The sequence below is a fragment of the Myotis nattereri genome, assembly GCF_964212035.1.
Source record: "Myotis nattereri genome assembly, chromosome: 8".
Classification (NCBI taxonomy): Eukaryota; Metazoa; Chordata; class Mammalia; order Chiroptera; family Vespertilionidae; genus Myotis; species Myotis nattereri.
In genome coordinates this window covers 74,533,341-74,552,819 of record NC_138083.1, presented here as the reverse complement: position 1 = coordinate 74,552,819, position 19,479 = coordinate 74,533,341, and the positions used below count along the sequence as shown (strand labels likewise).

General features: G+C 46.3%; 1 protein-coding gene and 1 pseudogene across 2 annotated transcripts in view; one reads left to right on the top strand and one right to left on the bottom strand.

The window, feature by feature from the left end:
- LOC308522971 (E3 ubiquitin-protein ligase TRIM4-like) overlaps positions 1-12,832 on the bottom strand; it is a 30,974-nt pseudogene extending 18,142 nt beyond the window's left edge. The window contains exons 1-2 of the transcript in view: positions 12,689-12,832; positions 7,880-8,835 (exon numbers count right to left, since the gene is read on the bottom strand). The product of the transcript in view is annotated as an E3 ubiquitin-protein ligase TRIM4-like (transcript). The remainder of the gene's footprint in view (positions 1-7,879; positions 8,836-12,688) is intronic.
- PPP1R16B (protein phosphatase 1 regulatory subunit 16B) overlaps positions 1-19,479 on the top strand; it is a 96,349-nt gene that overhangs the window by 12,459 nt on the left and 64,411 nt on the right. Inside the window, exon 2 of the mRNA XM_081097800.1 lies at positions 15,446-15,793. Within this exon, the coding sequence (XP_080953926.1) occupies positions 15,544-15,793 (250 nt within the window). The 5' untranslated portion in view covers positions 15,446-15,543. The remainder of the gene's footprint in view (positions 1-15,445; positions 15,794-19,479) is intronic.

The window sequence follows — 19,479 nt, the reverse complement described above, 5'->3', positions numbered from 1 at the left end:
AATTTCTTCTTCTTTTTTTTTTTTTTTTTTTTTTAAATATATTTTATTGATTTTTTTACAGAGAGGAAGGGAGAGGGATAGAGAGTTAGAAACATCGATGAGAGAGAAGCATTGATCTGCTGCCTCCCGCACACTCCCTACTGGGTATGTGCCCGCAACCAAGGTACATGCCCTTGACTGGAATCGAACCTGGGACCCTTGAGTCCGCAGGCTGATGCTCTATCCACTGAGCCAAACCAGGCAGGGCTCAATTTCTTCTTCTTGATTTAAGACCTGAAAGAGAAGGGAGGACAGGAGAAGTGCCGTGTGTGTGTGTGTGTGTGTGTGTGTGTGTGTGTGTGTGTATCTACTATAACAGAGAGATGCTGTCAGATGAAAAGATCTGTTTGTTTGTTTGTTTGTTTTTTGTGACGAAAGCTTAAGATTTTGTGTTGTATTTTAGCTTTCCAAAACTTGCCCAATACCTTGTACTTGGAAGGTGCTAAAAAAAAAACACAAAAACCATTGAAGTCAATATTAGCACTTCACTATTATCCTCACTCTGCATAGATTTCATTTATTCTCCTTCAAGAATATATATTTGTAACATGGAAACCCACACATGAAACCTGTGTTCATGTTGACCAATGTCACCCCAATCAATTTTTAAAAAATTGCTTAGCACATAGTAGATGGCAATAAGTATTTATTGACTAAATGAAAAGCACAACTCACAGTGCAAAGGAAGGTGCTGGTGAGGATTTAGCTGATCTGATTAATAGTTTTTGTTCTTTTTGTAGTTTCTATGCAGTGGCTGATATTTCCTGTTTGTTCATTTATTACAAGCATATTTTCCTTTACACCCTTGAGCAAAGTTATAACAGCAACTTTAAGATTCTTATCTGTTAACTCTAACATCTTGGGTCCTCTTGGGGTAGATCTCTATTGATTATCTTCCTTTTTGAGTTTGGGCCACATTTTCCTGTTTGTTTAAAACATTTTTTTCCTAGTAATTTTGTATTACATCCTGAATATTGTGAATGAGACTTGAAGAGACGCTTGATTCTATATTTCTCAAAACAGTAATGATTTTTTTTTTTTTTTACCACACTCAAATTCTAAACTCAATTTCTCTTGAGTGGGCATTAGCTGAAATCTTTCTTTAGTTCTGTTAGCCTTAGTTGGGCTGTTTGAAACCTGCCCTATACATGCATCATTCATGGAAATTTGGGCAGAATATATACTCAGAATATGGGGCTACTGTTCTGTGGCTCTTTTCTGGGATGTCTCTCCTTACTTTCCAGCTGTAGTTACCTGAACTCTGTCCTCTAATTCCTCAAAAATTAAGAGTAAAGATTTCTATCCAAATTGTAGTCCATGTGCAACATTGACTTGGGCCTGTCCTTGGGTCAAAAGCTATAAAAAGAGGGACATCACCTATTGCTGTTTCTTTCTTTCAAGTGTTGACTCCCCTCCAGTTTATGTATGTTTGTTGCTGAACAAATCTAATGCCTTTCAATAATCTCTCTCTCTCTCTCTCTCTCTCTCTCTCTCTCTCTTTCCCTCTCCCTCTTACTCCAGAGTTTATAATAGTTATTATATGGGGGAGGGGAAGTCTTCTAAGAGCTACTTTGTCATTACAAGAAGCAGAGCCTTTCTGGCAAATAATTTTGCTCATTAAGAGACCCTCAGCAATGGGGGAAAAATGAAACATATGTAATACTTTAAACAATAAAGAATTTTAAAAAATAATATATATTTGTAACATAGAAACCCACACATGAAACCTGTGTTCATGTTGACCAATGTCACCCCAATCAATTAAAAAAAAAGAATATATAACTAAAAAAACGAGACCCTCAGAGCTGCCCCCCAATTTATTGCTTAGCACATAGTAGATGGCAATAAGTATTTATTGACTAAATGAATGTGGCTTTAAATTGAAAATGAAAGTGTATTAGGGGAGAAAATTTTCTGAAACCAGTTAATTGGTAACATAAGGTATAAAACAGAGAGGATGTTCAGTAATTTGCTGGAGAAAATGATGAGTAAGATGATTGAAATAATATTAGGAACCCAGATGTCTGAGTGTAGACCAAAGTGGCTAACAAAGTGAACCGGAGATTTCAACATGAGATAAATTCAATTGTGATGGTAACAGTGCTTTCATGGGATTGACTCTGTGACTTACAAAGAATGTACCATGTTCAATGGAAATAAAGCTGGTCAGAGGGGAAGCAGAGGTATGCTTGGAGTTCTTACATCCAAGAGGATCCAAGAGGAGGAAATCAAAGTGAAGGAACTTCGGCTGGAGATCACAGCGGGGAGGAACCGAAGCAATGTGAAGGCAGTGTACTGCAGCTTGCTTTTCTCTGTGTGGTGACCTGGCAGGTCACACACCCAGTACTCAGAGGCTTCAAAGACTGCATATTGGGTGGAAAATTCATACCAAAATGCAGAGCATCTGGGAACTTCCTGACCTAGTCTACTGACAGCTTCATCGCTCAGAGAGTAGAGCACAGAGGACAGTTGCTGTTAAGAATCTGGTTTGGGTGAAGTAGAAAACGAGCAAGCACTCACCAAGGAAAGGATACTGGTGATAGGGGGCTGAGCCCACAGGGGTTTGGAAGGCAGATTTTAGGAAATTTAGCATGAGATACAGATATTTCCTGCTTACGCCTCCAAAGGGTGATGGCAGCTCCAGTAGTAGGGGAAGTTATGGCTTCACTGTTATCCTCACTCTGCATAGATTTCATTTATTCTCTTTCAAGGATTCTTCTTGTTGCTCTCAGTTGTGCTCCTGTGGGCTATCTTCCCTGTCTGGCGTTTTTGTTTGTTTGTTTATTTTCAAGCAGGGGAGCTATTCAAAATGCTTAAACACCACGGCCCAGGCACAGACCAATCAGAAGAGAGGCTCGCCACCAACTGGAACAAGTTACAAATCCCTTAACCTCTCTGAGCATCAGCTTTCTCCTCTTTGAAATGGAGGCAATACCTACAGTGCAGAGTTGGTGCAATGATTTCAAGAGATGTTACATGTGAAGAGCTTGACACATAGAAGCTGTGCTGTGCACAGAAGCTGCCATTACCCCGCCTTCGTTATCTCTGGGTTCATTTCACTTATGTGTTTTATAGATTCTGTGATGCTTATCTTTAGTTTCATGAAGCACATGTTTTATTCTATACTGACTTCAACAAGTATTTGCTCAATTACAAATTGATCTGTCTGGTTTCTTAGTCAAAATGTCCTCTTAGCTCGCCTGGCGTGGCTCGGTGGTTGAGTGTTGATCTATGAACCAGGAGATCATGGTTCGATTCCCAGTCAGGGCACATGCCCAGGTTGTGGGCTCGATCCCCAGTGTGGGGTGTGCAGGAGGCAGTTGATCAGTGATTCTCTTTCATCATTGATGTTTCTATTTCTTTCTCCCTCTCTCTTCCTCTCTGAAATCAATAAAAAAATGTTTTAAAAAATGTCCTCTTATCTCCCTGATTATGAATATTGTAGATTTTCTGAAATCGCCTTGCATTTCATGGGGCAGATTTTTTAAAGCACTAATGTGTTGTGTGTGTGTGTGTGTGTGTGTGTGTGTGTGTGTGTGTGTGATTCCTAGTTCCTTCTTCTTTTTTTATGTACATAGGTTTTGGGATTAAGCAGACCTGGGTTCAAATCCCAGCTCCATCACTTACTGGCTGTACAGTTAATTGGTATCCATTCTCTGCATTGTTCTAATTCTTCCCCTCCTCATTCTTTCTTCCTCTAGTGGAGGACGGTCTCCTTTGAGTCTAATTCTGTGCTTTTTATTGTCCTTGTTCCATTGGAATTAATCTATAAACATCAGTGAACAAACAATATGAAAAGCTTTTTAAAATTCCCATCCCAGCTACTCCCTATTGGCTAAGAACACCCCTGGCTAAAGGGGAAGAGATAGCTTGCTAGGGGTACCTTTATGTTGGCAATGGTGTGGGGTCCAAGACGCTTGGAAAGGACAAGACAGTGATCCACAGCTGGTTGTAGTGCCTTTGTCCCTCGTCCTTCAAGAATGGACCCCATCCAGAATGCTTATCTCCCTACTCTCCAGGGACAGTTGGGAGAGGTGGCAGTCAGCTGCAGGGGCTGCCTACCTTTGCTTGAGTTGGCTCAAGTAAAGATGGCAGCTTCTTAGAACCTGGATCTAATTAACTTAAGGGGATGGACTACAATTCTTCGTTCTACCCCCTAGTGCAAGTTACTGGAGAAATTCCTATTAGAACCAAGCTATTCTTGAATCTACATCTACCATTGAGGCCATGACCATTGGGTTGTTGTTTGGCTGGTATACTAGGATTTGAGGGGTCCTTCCACTCACTCTAATAACTTTCTAGATGTTTGTGTTTAAGACTAAAGGATTGTGAACAATGGGCAAAGGCAAGAATTGAAATCCAAGTTTAGGTAAGCGTAATGTAGAATAGAGTGCACACAGCCACTTCCCATTCCTTTATCTGTGGTAGGCAGTTTCAATCAATCAAACACTCATTCCTCCTGTTATCACACATGGCCTCATAACCCATGCCCTCACAGTGCTCCAAGTAGCCAAAACAAACTAAGAGCTGGCACAGCACACCAAAGTTGGGCCAAAGATGTCATTCTCCAAGAGGGAGACAGAGGAGACAGGCCTAGGGCCACCACTTACAGATCGCAGGCTTAGCCAATGTGAGTGACTGTCCCGTTTACTAAATGTGTAACCCAGGAGGGCGGGTGGCCTCCTTTGGAAAATGATCCCTCCAGCTGCAAAGGGAGTATTTGTCTCCCTGCAAAGGGAGGGAGTGGACCACATTCCCCCAAGCCCGGAGAAACAGTATATGTAATTCGACTCCCATTTCCCTGTGCTTAGCTATTACATAAGCTTCTTTAGAAGACTGGCTGTTTGGTTTAGCACTGTCACTGTGACTGACTAATGTATTCGTAGACATCGTGTCAGCCTTGTGTGTGCTCCATCCTTGGCACCTCGTTCTGTCCCCTGCAGCCTCCCACACACTGGCGTTCTTACCCACAAGTGTGTGGGCCTCTCGGTAGGTTCAGGTTCTCGGGGAGAAGCTCAGCGTGGAAGACTGATGTGTTCATGGGCTTTCCTTCACCTGTTCGAGCTGTGGCTTCCTTTGAAGTTTTCCTGGAGCTGAGCCTGAGAAAGCTGTATCACCTTCACAGGCAGAACGGATCCAAAACACCATCAATCAGTATCTACTTGGAATGGTTCTAACAGGCTGCCTAGCCTGGTGGATACCAACTGCTGGACTGCAAATACATATGATAGAGTGCTTGCTGCTAGTGCAGATGATCTGTCTGCCAGGCCAGGATTGGGGCTCACTAGGCCAGTCACACCTACACCCCTACACGGACCTTCTCTCTCAGCAATCTCGTTAGTGGCCATGGGGTTCTTGGGAGTGGGGACCCCAGCATCGTGCCATGGCTGGGCTTTGTTGAATCGTTAACATGAGATAATTTCTTCATGACAGGCTGATCCTATGTCTTCATTTTGCCTGTCCATGATCCCAACTCTGCTCTCTAGAGACTTGGAACAAAGGTGATCCTTTCCCTCATGGCTTTTGTTAAGGCCTAGTCCCTATAATCCCAATATGGCCATCCAGTTCAGAGAGAGGCCAGCTGGGTTTTTATCCCCATGCAGGGCGTGATTCTTTCCCTGACAGCTCACAATACACTAGTTGATTGATCCCTCTTTGTTCTGGGTGAACTTGTGGTTTCTGAGTCCTATTGCCCTTTCCTGAGCCCCCACCCTCAAATCTTGCCAAATTGGGCCTTCAGAGGACAGTGACAAGTCAGGGCCAAGCCTAGAGCCACCACATACAGATCTAAATGAACAAGCTCAGTGGGGAGAGATGGAGTTAAGGAGCAGACCCTTGGGGAACCCACATCCCACAACAGATTTAAACCAGGATGTGTGTCTAGGATGATTATACCTGAAGTCAAGAAGTTTCATCTCAGAAGGGACAGGACAGTCCGTCCACCAAATCCCATGAGAATGGGGTTGGGGGAGACAATTTCTAATTTAGATGTTTGAAGCATAAAGGGCCCCGAAGTCTCTTTGCTCATGAGTAAAGCATCGTTATACTGGGATGGGGATGATGCTGTTATTCAAATAGATGTGTTATGGGAGGGTGGGGCTGTGCATCCTTCAGGAGAGAAAGTGGGCCCCAAGTGAGCTCCAAGGACGAGGGGAAGCCTGGGCTGTGTTTTGTTTTCCTCTCCCCCTTGTGCTCAGTGCGACAGGAAGTTCAGGGAGAAAGCACTCGCCGCCTTCCTCCAGGCTGCTGCCAATATTGTGTGAAGAAGAATAGCTTAAGAACAAGGAAAAAAATCTTTGTTTTTATAATTGATGACTTTAATTTTCTTTACAGCCTTTGTACATTCCAAATTTCCTACAATAAGTACACAACTTTTATGACAAAACAGTTATTATTTTAAAAATATCTAGCAATTTTCACAATCCTCTTGAGTGTACCCAATCGCGAGTGAAAAGGTGAAGTGAGAAAAACACGTATATAGGATAAAAACATGTAAGAAAATAAGAAACAAAGATGATGCAGACCCACAATCTGCATTTAGTCAATGCTTACAAATAAATGCCGAGTACAAAAAAGTGTAGGCTTTCATCTCAAACAGATATGATTTTAGTCCCAACGCTCCCATTTGCCAGCTAAGCAATAATGAGTGAGTCACTCTGAAGTTTTTTTTTTCTCGCTTGTAAAAATAGGATTTTAATTTCCATCTCACTGAGCTGTTACAAGAGTCATATGAAAGCAGTATGTGAAGAGGCTAGCCCAGTAAGTACGTAAGTGTTTTTCAAAGTTTTCAATATATTAATAAATTTGCATATACAATATATGGATTTGATAAATGGATAACATAATGAACATTTGAAGGCTGAGACCTTCGTCAGGTGATGAAGAGTAATAATAGCATGGGCAGTGTGAGGGAAGACTGCGTCAGTTTTCTGATCCACAAAAGTGAGGGATATCAGTACTTACTGGGAAGAGTTACGTGACTGGATTGAATTGGGATTCTACAAGTTTGTCAACTTTCAGAAAAAGTGAGATAAGCCTAAACTGTGGGTTATCCATGCTATGAGCCTTAGGATACTCAGATTTCAAGTAGCCAAAATGTGACTAAAATTGCCTTATGCAAAAAGGGAGCAATAATCTTAGATAATGAGAAGTTTGGGATTAGGGAAATTACAAGTTTGACGATGCCAACAAAGACCGTGTTTCTTATTCCTTTCCGCTGTTACTGTATTCTCCTCAGTTCCAACACAGCTGCTAACATCCGAAAGGAGCTATGCCTTTCCAAATATCTCTTTTTAGAAGTTACAAAATCATTCCCCAGAAAGTTTTCCCACCGTGGAAATTTTTCCTTCCTACCTCACGTGGGACTACTTCTCCTGAAGCACATGGAAGGCATATACCAAACAGCTCAGTTAGAAACAACCAGAAGAGAAGCAGAGAAGTGGAGGCAGGTGGCTACTAGAAAAGCTACTAACAGTGTCTGCCATATCTATCTATGCATAAGACATAAAGGGAGTTGAGCAAAACAGGAAATTGGAGTCTGAGGGGATATACTGATGTACTACCAAGGGTCACAATGTATGAAGTGAGAGAACAGGGCCAAGAAAGGGATGTCCCTGGGCTAGGATACAGGATGGGGGGAGGGGAGTTCTTGGGTAGGAAAGAATAGCCTCATTTCCCACCAGTCACTAGTGGCAAGACTAAATATGCTAATGGGCTCAACAACAACAATAAAAACAGCCAGAGACATGAGACAAAAGACAAGAAAAAGTGTGTCGGGGCACTCCATCCACAGCACTGTAGAATGAGATACCCTTAGCCCCATCATCAGGAAAACTCCTACCCCGGTGAAGAGCTGGCTCTGGCCTGGTGGGACTTACAGAGAAGCTTGTTAGGGGCCAATAGCCAGCAGGACTCCAGCAAATAGCCCAGATGCCCACCTGGGGGACATTTATGAACTACCAACCATCTCCATGATGTCCTCTGGACAGACCCCACAGCCATCTCCAGGCTATCTCGGTTCTCAACTTCCCAGTAATGTTTCCCTTAAGTGAAAAAGTTTTCCCCCAAAATGGCATGTTGAGATTTCTCCATGGAGTGTGTGCACGTCTGCTGAGGATTCCTCCATCCAGTAAAGTAGTTCCAGGCTGTAGAAAATAATGGCCAAGAACTGGCTGACGCTCCATTTTTCACATAACTCCCTTCCTGGGAGAAGACAAGTTGGGATGAGCTGTGTCTTCAGCTAAACTGATAGCCACTTGGAATCACTTCAGCATTTCCTTCATCATCATGGCACACAGTCTTCACCTTCAGAACTTCAAGGGAATAGTTTCTGTCCCGGTTCTCACTCCTGCTCAAAAGATCTTTTGGATTCCAAAGCAACTCCAGGATGGGGCTCTGGCTCATCTCCCCAGCTTCTAAGATGAGCTTCTTCAAGGAAGTGATTATTTGATGGAGCTTTAATATGTTCTCAGTCTGTTTCTTCTTTGTCTCTTCTTTGCTCAACCTCTGAGGAAACAGCTTTTCTTCAGCCAGGAAGTGGTGTAGCTTTGCCACCTCTGCACTGAGTCTCAGTCTGATTTTCTGTCGTGTTCTTCCACTAGTAGCACCCTTCACTCCCATGTCCCGTAAATGCATGGCTTTCTTCATCTTGGCCGTTAGACGACACTAAGTTTTCCCCATAGCTCTCGAAGGCCTCGTCGTCGATGGGCGCCATGGAGTGGGACTGGTGCTCCTGGGACTCGCTACACACCAAGCACATACCCCCTGGTTTTCCTCGCAGAAGAGAAGCAGGGGCTCCTAGTGGCAACTGCACAGGCCCTGGTGGGGCACTGCGTCTTCTCCATCAGCCAGGGCAGGGACAGTTGGGCCGCAGTGTGGTGGGAGGCGAAGGCTGCTGGCACTCAGGGTGCCCAGCTGGGGCACAGGCAGCCACAGCAGACATTGTGACTGCATGCGCTGGACACTGAATCCTTGGGGCAACAGGCCTCAAAATCCACAAGTCCAGACAGATGGGCAGGTCAGCTTCTCTGGCCGTCCTCCACTTCCATGATGCTTCTCGTCCCCAGAGTAGCCCACGCCTCCCACCACAGGGGCAAGCACAGCTCACTTCTGGGGCAGGTGGCTCCGTGGGGGCAGGAACTGGTCTAGCAGGGGCCCTTTCCTGCAGGGGTGTGGCAGGGCAGCAGCACGTGAGCTCGGGAGCTGCAGGGTTTCCCTGAGTGTGGCTGCCCAGGCCTGGACACCGGACGTGACGGGATGTGGGCTATTCAAAAAAAAAAAAAATCATAACATTTTCTTTTAAGCAGTGTGAACTCTGAGACACTGTCTGACTCATATTTTAATGCCTCTTCCATTTGAATTCACCTTCCTTCGCATTGTTTTTCTCAAGGCACTAGGCTCGAGTCCAAAGATGTGTCAACAGCTGCTCCCTTGGGAGTGAGGAGTCACAAAGCCTGGGCCCTCCTGTCCCATCTCAGGGTTCAGGAGCCTGGTTTTGGCCTCCCCACCCTTCCTCAAGGCTGGCTCTGGGCTTGGGCCTGAAGGGCCCTAAGTGGCCACCGTTCTGGAAAGGGAGGGTATCTGGTAGCATGTCCCAGCAAGAGGTCACTGTCTTGCTTCAGCCCACAGTTCCTTCTGGGGTCCCCATTCCTGCATCCCTAAAAACCGCTTTGCTCTGTTAGGGGGCTCTTGGCTTCAAGTAACAAAATTCAATCCAGCTGGTTTAAGTGATGAAGGGGGTGTTATTGACTTGGAAAGTTGAAGTCGAGAGGCCCCTAAGCTTAAAGGACCCTCTTCCAACTCGCAAGTATTGCCTTTATCCAAAGGCCAGCTTCCTGCATGGCTGGTGGCAAGGTCACTTCCAGCAGCCACGGGGATCCATGCTTCGGGTTTGCAGGCTGTGGGAAGAAAGAGCTTCTGATTGGATCAATTTAGGTCATGTGCCTATCCCAGCCAATCACTGTACCTGGACTTAGGCGGTTGCTGACAGGCTCCGGCCAACCAGGACCTAGCTGGGAGTGATAATGGGGAAACTGTAAGGACCATCACCAAACTGACTTCCTCTTCTTGTTTCCCCAGAGGCATATTCATCCCCCAAACAATACTCTTGTAATAGTCTTCTTTTCATTTCAGGGGAGGAGGAATTCTGTAGTGTATCCTGCCCATCCCATCCCCCTCCCCCCCCCCCCCCCCCCAACCACACACACACCAGCTCCAAAGCCCCAGCACCTTCCTCCCCCTTTCCACTCAAGGCTCAGCTTTGTGGAGCGTAGCCCCTGCTTCCCTGGCTGTGCACTGACTCAGTTTCTCCCCTCGGAGGCAGCGAGGGTTAGTGGACGCAGCAAGAGGAGCCAGTTCAGGCGGTGCCAGACAGCAGCAGATGTTGAATCAAGGCTCGCCTAACAGCCTGCTCCTGCTCACTGAGGGTCAAATGCCTTGGCCTCAGACTTCCTGCTGCCCACAGTCAGGCTATTTTGGCTCATCTATCCGACTTCACACAGACAGTTGTTGGAAAAATTAAGTACCCCACTCTTTTCTGCCTTGCTTCTGATTTCTCTTCTCACATCACACAGCTCCCTGCCTCCCCCCACCCCCGGTCCCCCCCCCCCCCCCATACACAACTGGCCTCTGCAGACCCCTCCCACACCTGCCCAGCCAGCCTGGCCACTCCATTGACTTGTGGTTCCACATGCCCGATTCTCCACAGGATGATCCACCTGGATGTTTCCACAACACACTGGCTCCATGTCTCCGAGGAGCTGGTTATCCTCCAGTTGAGGCCTTTGGGATCCCTTTAAGGGTGGATGATGCTGTTACTCTCCCAGGTCCCTGGCAGTTTGGGCTGTGTCCCCATCACCATCCAGGCCTGTCTCTGGAAGCACAAGACAGGTGTGCACAGGTTTCAGGAAGGGGGCCAGCCTCCAGCCCTGTGGGCTACCCCTGCACCCAGGCCAGCACCTTGTCTTGGGAGTCGCCCAGCTGCTGGGTTAGCTGTAGGGTGGCAAGTCTTTAATTAGACCAAGCAGGGTTTTCTCGGCCAGGGGTGGGAGGAGGTGTCTATTGGGGAAAACTAGGTCACCTGAAAACCAGTAGCCAAGAGGGAGCTGTCCTGGAGCCCCAGCTCCAGGGAACCCAGAGGGGCGAGAAGGGAGGGGCTGGCAGGGGGAACAAAGTCAGAGAAAATGTGCTCTGGCCCCTTTTACTGGCCCTTGGGAGGCATCGTCCTCACCTTTCTCCAGGGGGTTGGGCAACTGCCCTTAATTCCTTAATCCTGAGCAAACTGCCCGAGCCAGGGAGCTCACTGCAGTGTCTTTGGTCTGCCTGGGGCTTGGACCCAGGGAGGGAGCACTGCACTGGGAGTCAGGGTTCGAGGTACTAGCTCAGTCTCTATCCTTGGAGCATGTCACCCACTCCCTTGTGCCTCTGTTGTGTCATCCTTCCAATGGGCAGGGACTGTGCCCATCTTTGACTCGGCTGTATCCCTAGCCCTTAGCACCGTCCTGGCATGTGATAGATGCCTAATAACTATTTGTCAGATGAACTAATGAACTCGTACAAATGCTTCTCTATAAGATTGTCATCATTGAGGCTGGGTGGCCAGGTGGCTTTTCCAAATGTCAATCATGAACAATCTTTGCCAACCTTAAATGCCATCATCATTTAATTTTTCGTTGCTATCACGTTGCTAGCTTTCCACTGAAGTAGATTTATTAAAAAGGGAAATTTTATGTCACTACTATAAAGAAACAAATCCACAGAAAACACAGCCATGTCATTACATTCTATCCTGGATACAATCACTTGCCCGGGGCCTGCTTTCTCTTTGTTTACAAGGGAGATTGGCATGGTTATAATGATGTTAAAGGTCTATTAGTACTGAGCTGACACTTTCTCCGGGAGACAACCTGATAGATTAAAAAAGAAGTGAAAAGGGGATACTTGTTTTCTCTGAGCCCAGGCTATATTAAACCTTGCCCTGTACCTTTTGAAAATTCCTTCAGTATGGCTTCTCTTTCCACACTTAGGGAAACACTTGGTTGAGATGATGGCCGGGCAAGTTCTTGCAAAGGAATGAAGTGCTTTCACAGTGTAAGTGATGGGTCTGGTTATTCTTATCTTCAGCCTTAGCATGCTTTTGGTGTCTCCCACTTGGCAAGTGATCAGTAAATAATTAATAATGAAGAAATGAGTAGCTGTCTGGGTACAGAATCTTGGGGCTGAAAGAAATCTTACAGAGTCCTCAGGTTGATGACATAGTGGAAATTTACTGTCCAGTGAGTGATGAAGAATGGGCTACCTCCTGAGACAGCCACTGGACCAGGAGCGCCTTGTGGAACTGCTTGTTGGACAGCTCCGGAGGCTGGCGTCTGTTCTGTGGGTGCACTCAGTGACCCCCCTGGACCTTGGTCCTGTTCTGCACTGGGGAGGCTCACAGACTATCTTCTCTCTCTTGTGTAGATTGGACCTGCGGATATTTGGAGACTTTGGTTTCATTTTGCCCAAGACAGGGCTTGCAAGCACAAATGACCATAGGCGTTAGCAAGTGTTACCAATTAGTGAAGGAAATCAGGTGAGAGTGATGGGGGGCAGTGGGGACTGTGGTAAATTAGAGGGTATGTGCCTGTTTGAAGGGGACAGTCCCACTCAACACCTGCTGATTGTGGCCATGTGAGCCCAGCATGGCCAGGTCCTGAGATGGTCTAAGAAAAGCTGAAAATTCGATTTTGACGATGACGTCTCCAAGTTTTCGACACAAGCAGTGAATTATGAGATTGTAAAACATCGTGTGGGCCATGTTGTGGGCCACAGGGGGCTCTCAGGTTAGGTCTGGTCTACAGTCACAAGTTGCTCCCCACTGCCCCCTGAGACTTCTGTTCCCTTTGGGCTGAGTAGCAACATCCTCTTCAAGCCATGTTTGTGTGTGTTGTTTCCAGAACTCCCTCTATGGTGGTCAACCCCTCTCCATGCCTTTGAACATTGCCAAGCTCCCTCTCAGCCCATGTCTCTCCCTCTGACCTGGTGAACTCCTTCCTATTCATCCTTTGAGATTATCAATGGCCCTTTACTCTGGAGAACCTCTCCTGGTAACCCCAGGCAGATTGGCTTGTTCATTTTCTAGCTGTGTGATGTTGGGTAAATTACTTAATCTCTTTGTGCCTCACTTTCCTTACCTATGAAATGGAATGATAATAGTACCTACCTCATTAGCTTGTCAGGAGGATTAAATGAATTTATAGATAAATTGACAGACAGACTGACTGACTGACTGGGATTTACTACAAGGCAGAGCCGGTCCCTAAATCCATCTCTGAATCAGAACTTGTCACAGAGCAGGCGTTCACTGAATGTTTATCACTTGAGGAAGGGGGGAAAGTAGACATGTGGTCCACCAGCCCCCAGTGAGGTCTGACCATCATGATGACATGGTGTGGTTGTGAATTCAACTCTTCTGAGCTCATTTTAAAAAGGCAACAATAATATCTATCTGAATCAGCGGTTGCCAACCGGTGGTCTGCGGGATCACTGGTGGTCCGTGAGGTCCGAAAGGTTGGCGACCGCTGATCTAAATGGCTAAAATAAAAGCCAGTGACAGTCAGAATGCTGGCAGAGAAACTGGACCACTCATGTTGCTAGTGGGAATGAAAAATGGTACAACCCATCTTGAAAACAGTTTGACAGTTTCTTATAAAACTAGATATGATAATTACCCTACAAGCCAAAGGGTTGCAGGTTTGATCCTTGGCTCAGTTGGGCCGTGTGCAGGAGGCAACCAATCTCTCTCTCTCTCTCTCTCTCTCTCTCTCTCCCTCCCTCTCTCTCCCTCTCTCTCCATTCCTCCCTCCTATGGCCACCCTCCTTTTCGCTCTCTCTAAAAATCACTGGAAAAAATATCCTTGGGTGAGGATTAAAAAAAAAAAAGATTGATAAATTACATCAAGGTCAAGTTCCTGGTTGTGATATTATACTGTAGTTTTGCAAGATGTTACCACTGGGATAAATTGGATAAAGGATACAAGGCACCTTTCTGTGTTACTTGTTACAATTGCTTATGTATTTACAATGATCTCAAAATAAAAGTTTAATTAATTAATTTAAAAAGCATTATAAGGTGTTCCAAAAAAAAAAAAAAGAAAAGAAAAGAAAACAAAAGGCCAGTTAGCCATTTCCTGCTGCACCTTGCCATTGGCTTATGTTTACTCAGATTCACTGGACCTTTGCCCTGGGAGTATTGCCCAGCCAGCCCCTTCCCCTTCTGCCCGTCCAGCCTCCAGTCTCAGAGCTGGGAGAGACCTGAACATTCTGACCCAACCTGAGCACACGAGGGTCCAGGCTAAGGCTGAACCCTGGTCTTCAGCCTCTTGAAGACAGGCAGGACCCCGTGGGAACGAAGCAGGGAAACCAGGAGATAACAATTACTTCCTAAAGCACAGGGCCATCCTGATCCCCTTTGTGACAATGGACATTTCCACATTGTGCAATCGTAGACACGTGCCAGTCTTTCCCTGTTGCCTCTCAATCCCCAGTTCTCCACTAGCCTTGCCTGTGGGTTCCCAGACACACTGCGTTTACATGTCCCTGCTTTCTTCCTCCAAGCGCCTTTCTCTTTGCTGCTATACTAGGTATATAACATTTTGGTCAACTTTTTTTTATTCCCCGAACAGCCTTTAAATTCTGGGAGGCAGGTACATTTTATAGGAGGGAAGACAGGCTTAGAGAGGTTCGAGTTGTTCCAAGACCCTTTCCCTCATTATCTGAGAGCCCATGGGTCTGAAGACAGAAACCAGTGGGCTCCCGACTCTGTGGAATATTGTTGACCTCACATTGTCCAGGAATCAAAGAGCTCCAAGAGGTGTGACTTTAAAAAGTTTTTTTGGTTGTTATTGTTGTTGTTGTTTTTAAGAGCAATCCAAGAGGAATACTTCAAATAAGATTTTCTAGGTCTCAGTAGTTCAACAGTTATCAAACTTTATACTTTTAAAATTAAGACTCCCAGAGAGCCTTTGTTTCTCTGGATTATATCTGTCAATATTTAGCATATTACAAATTAGTGCTGAGAAATTAAAAATATAGTATTAATTCCTTTAAAATTAACAATAAATCCTATGTTATAACAATGTTAACAACTGTGTGTGTTATCACAGTATAGCCACAATAAATGGCATGAGGTGATGGAGGTGGTCCCTAATATGACACTACAATGGAAATCGCATAGCAGTATATGAGTGTATCAAATCAACACTTTAAATTTACACAATTTACAGGGAAATTCTATCTGAATAAAAAACAAGAAGAAAAATAACCCCAATAAAATAAGGGGAAAAGTGTTTTGAACACGGACGGGGTGGCATAACCAGATCCGAGTTCTGAGCCTGACAAGCATATCCACCTGTCTGTCTCCCCACTACAGGCCCCACCATGAGGCCCCAGCCCCGCCAGAGCCCGCGCGCTCCCCGGGCCGCGGGCGCACCGTGCTAGCCCCGAGCCGGCGTGGGAGGCGCGGAGGCCATGGCCAGCCACGTGGACCTGCTGACGGAGCTGCAGCTGCTGGAGAAGGTGCCCACGCTGGAGCGGCTGCGGGCCGCCCAGAAGCGCCGGGCGCAGCAGCTGAAGAAGTGGGCGCAGTATGAGCAGGACCTGCAGCACCGCAAGCGCAAGCATGAGCGGAAGCGCAGCACGGGTGGCCGGAGGAAGAAGGTGACCTTCGATGCCAGCGTGGCCCTGCTGGAGGCCTCTCTGAGGAACGACGCCGAGGAAGGTAGGCCACTCTGATCCGTGGTCGCTGGCGGCGCCTGGGCCTTCCTGCCTCTGCTCAGGGTTGGCCCCCTCCCACTCCCCCAGATTCTGTGCTGTAGAGGCCTGGGCTGAGGGGGGGCGGGGTGTGTCCTGACCTCACACATCTTAGGAAGGCTTCAAGTTCATCTTAGACTTTTTTGAGGGGAAACAAAAATCCCAGCCGTTGCTAATGAACATCATCATTTTCCTTTCTTGCCAGAAAGATTTACTGACAGCCTACTTCTTGCACATTATCTTTCTAGGTATTTGGTGAACAGGTTGGGTCGGTTCTCTCCTCCAAGAGCTCAGTGCTCATAGGATCTTGCGTTTCTTAGGTGCCTCCTCTGTGCCTGGCCACGAGTGGGAGCTCGGTATGCAGGTCCCTTTCATTTAGCGTTTGCTGCAGATGTAGATGGTGTAGGGGTGGTTAATCGCATAGGCTCTGAAGTTAGACTGTAGGGGTCTAAAACTGACTTTGTCAATCAAGCATTCCCTCAGTGACCCTACAGGTAGACCCTAGTCAGTTCGCTTCCAGTACCTCAATTTCCATCTCTGTAAAATGGGGATAATAATTGCATCTACCTCAAGGACTTGCTGTGAACATTAATGCCTGTGAATTTTTTGACATTTCATTGTAGACATATATACTTATATAACAAGATAAAATAGAGTAATAATATAATAAATAAAATAATACAGTGGTTGCATAATATAAAGTAGTATATAATATAAACATTATGTTGTAATTATAAATAATATAAATTATAATATATTCATATGTGTATAAAATAATCATAGTTATGTTCATAAAGTCTGGAAACAGAAGAATATACACAATGTTGTTAGGCCATTTTCACTTTACAAAGTGAATGAGTAAATAAATATAAACACTTATACACACTCATATAATCTGTTTCCACATTTTATGGGTACTCTGTAGTTGTTATATTTTTATTTAATTATATTATTATGTGTCCCATGACCCAGATATCACAATACCTAAGAGGCAAGTATAAAACACCCATTTTACAGATAGGGAAACTGAGACCCAGAGAAGTTCAGAACCTTGACCAAGGTGGCAGACCAGGATCAGAACCCCCAGGATTCAAGCTGTTGCCACTGGCCTCATGGCCTTGTAGGTTTGCTTCCTGCTATAAGGATGAATGGAGGATCCATGATTTAGCCAGTGTGCTCTCTGAGCATGCTCTGAGGGGTCACGCCTGCTCATTGTGCATCTGAGATTTATACTTGTGTCCTGTGTTCACCCTCAGCAGCCTCTGGTCCCTCTTTGGATACAAATCCTTTCTGACTGTCCCACAAGGGGCCCAGCCATGTTTCCTGGGTCCCTCTGGGCTCCTGCCTCTGTACACCCAGACGCTTGGTGCTCAAGCAATCAACGAAATAACTGAGACGTGGTGACATTTACTGTGCTAGAAGGTGTTGGGTTTTATGCCTGTGCAAAGCACAATTCCGTTTGTGCCCTGTTACAGAGCGCCCTGGGGAATAAGCAGAGAGGCATTCCTGGAAGCATTGAGCCCAGAGCCTGCGCTGAGCAGCCCCCTCAGAAGCCTGAAATCCCAGGCTCAGGGGACACGACCCCTCCAGGCTCCTTCCCACGTGCCATTTGCTGGCTGACGCGGCAGGCCCATCCCACTCAGTGGGAGGCACATCATGATGTCTAATTTTTGCTGTGGGCGATAGTTCATCAGCTCCTCTTTCATCTTTTACTCCCTTCTTCCCTGACAAAGTCCCATTTCCCCCTCCCTTTGCAGAGGCTCTGTGAGCTGGCTGTGCTGCTTCAGAAGGTTGGCACCGCCCCCCCCGCCACCCCCCCTCCCGCCTGCTGCCCACCCCCCACCCCTGGTGCTCTGGTTAGAAAGAGCACCAGGGCCCCTCAGCCCTGGTGTGACCTTGAGCAGCTGGCTTCACCTCTGGGTCCAGTTTCTTAATCTGCAAAACGGGGGTTTGAGCCTGGCCCTCAAGGGGGAGTGGCAAGAACTAGACAAGATCCTTGATTGACAGCTCTTTGAAAAGTGACCCTAACCCTGCACCAATGCGGTGACCATCTCAAAACACTTTTTCCATTTGTTAGTTTGTTTTTTACAAGACTAATGTTTTTAAAGGACCCGAACATACACAAACATTCTTCTTGTAAAAAATTAAACACAGAAGTATGCAGAGTAAAATGTCTCTCTCTCTCCCTCCCTCCCTCCCTTCTGAAATTAATACTGGTGTTTGGTGTTTCCTACCAGGCATTTCCCCCGTTTACCTGTGTATCTGTGGGCTTGGAGTAGTAGGAGCTAGTTGGGATTTTTTTGTCTTTATTTTTGTGTAAGTGAGGATATCCTGGATACATTATTCCACAATTTCCTTTTCTTCACCCAACAATATATCTTGGAGGTGTTTTCATGCCAGTAAAACTACAGGGGAATAATCTGTGTTGTTCTTTTTAACTGCTGTTATTCCATAGTATGGATTCACCAGGATTTTTAAACTGGTTCCTTATTGATGTAAGATTTTCAGTGGTTTTGGTTTTGCTGAAGTGAACGTTTTGTGCACACATGCAAATGTTTATCTGGGATACGTGTGGAAAAATCGAGGAGATGGATCCAAGGGTACATGTATTAAATTTGAAAGAAAAGTGCCAGGCCCCATAGGCCGGTCTCTTGGCTCTGGGGATAGCCAGGTAAGTGTGGGGGCCCAGAGCACTGTGCACTGGGGCAGGCTGTGGGGGTGGTGCGAGGTGCCCGGGGGGGCCACAGGTGGCTGGGTCTTGGAGGAGGGATATGGAGCTGCCATCCATCAGCAGGCAATCTCTCCCAGTTATGCTGTTTCCTGCCAGCACGCCAGACCCGCTGCTCCCAGCTGGCCAGGATGGCTTCTGTGTGCAGGAGGGGTGGGGGCTGGTGTTGGGGAGGCTGCTGGGGCGTTAGCTCACAGCAGGATGGATGGCAGCTCCCCCGCTCCCCTGAGCTCACAGCTGTGGCTGAGTCAACCTCCTCCACCTGCCAGGGCAATGGGAGGCGTTCCAGAGGGAGGCAGCGCTGGGGAAGTCACCAGGTTTCCTTCTCCAACACTGCTTGTCTTAGGCTAATGTCCGGGCACCAGGGACCCTTCTTGGCCTCAGACCTGCCTGAGCCCCACCCTCCTGTTCCCATTGCCCATTTTTTAAAAACAGCTTTATTGGGGTCTAATTTACATATCATAAAAATAATTTTCAGTAAATTTAAAGAGTTGTACATCCATCACCACAACCCAGTCTTAGAACATTTCATCACCCCCAAAGGAAATTTGTGCTCTTCTGTAGTCACTCTTGGTTCCCACCCCACCCCCAGCCCTAGGCAACCACTGATCTATTCTCTGCTTCCATCTTGCTTTTCTGGACATTTCATTACATGGACTCATGTGATATGTGATCTTTCATGATGACTTCTTCATTTAGAATAATGTTTTCAAGGTACACCCAGGGTGTGGTATATATCAGGATGTCATTCCTTTTTATTGTCCTACTAGAGGCCCCATGCACGAAATTCATGCAAGAGGCAAGAGTAGGCCTTCCTTCCCCTGGCGGCCGGCTCTGGCTTCCCTCTGGCACCAGGAACCAGGCTTCCCTCACAGCTCAGGCTTCGTTCGGAAGGTGGTCCGGTCTAATTAGCATATTACACCTTT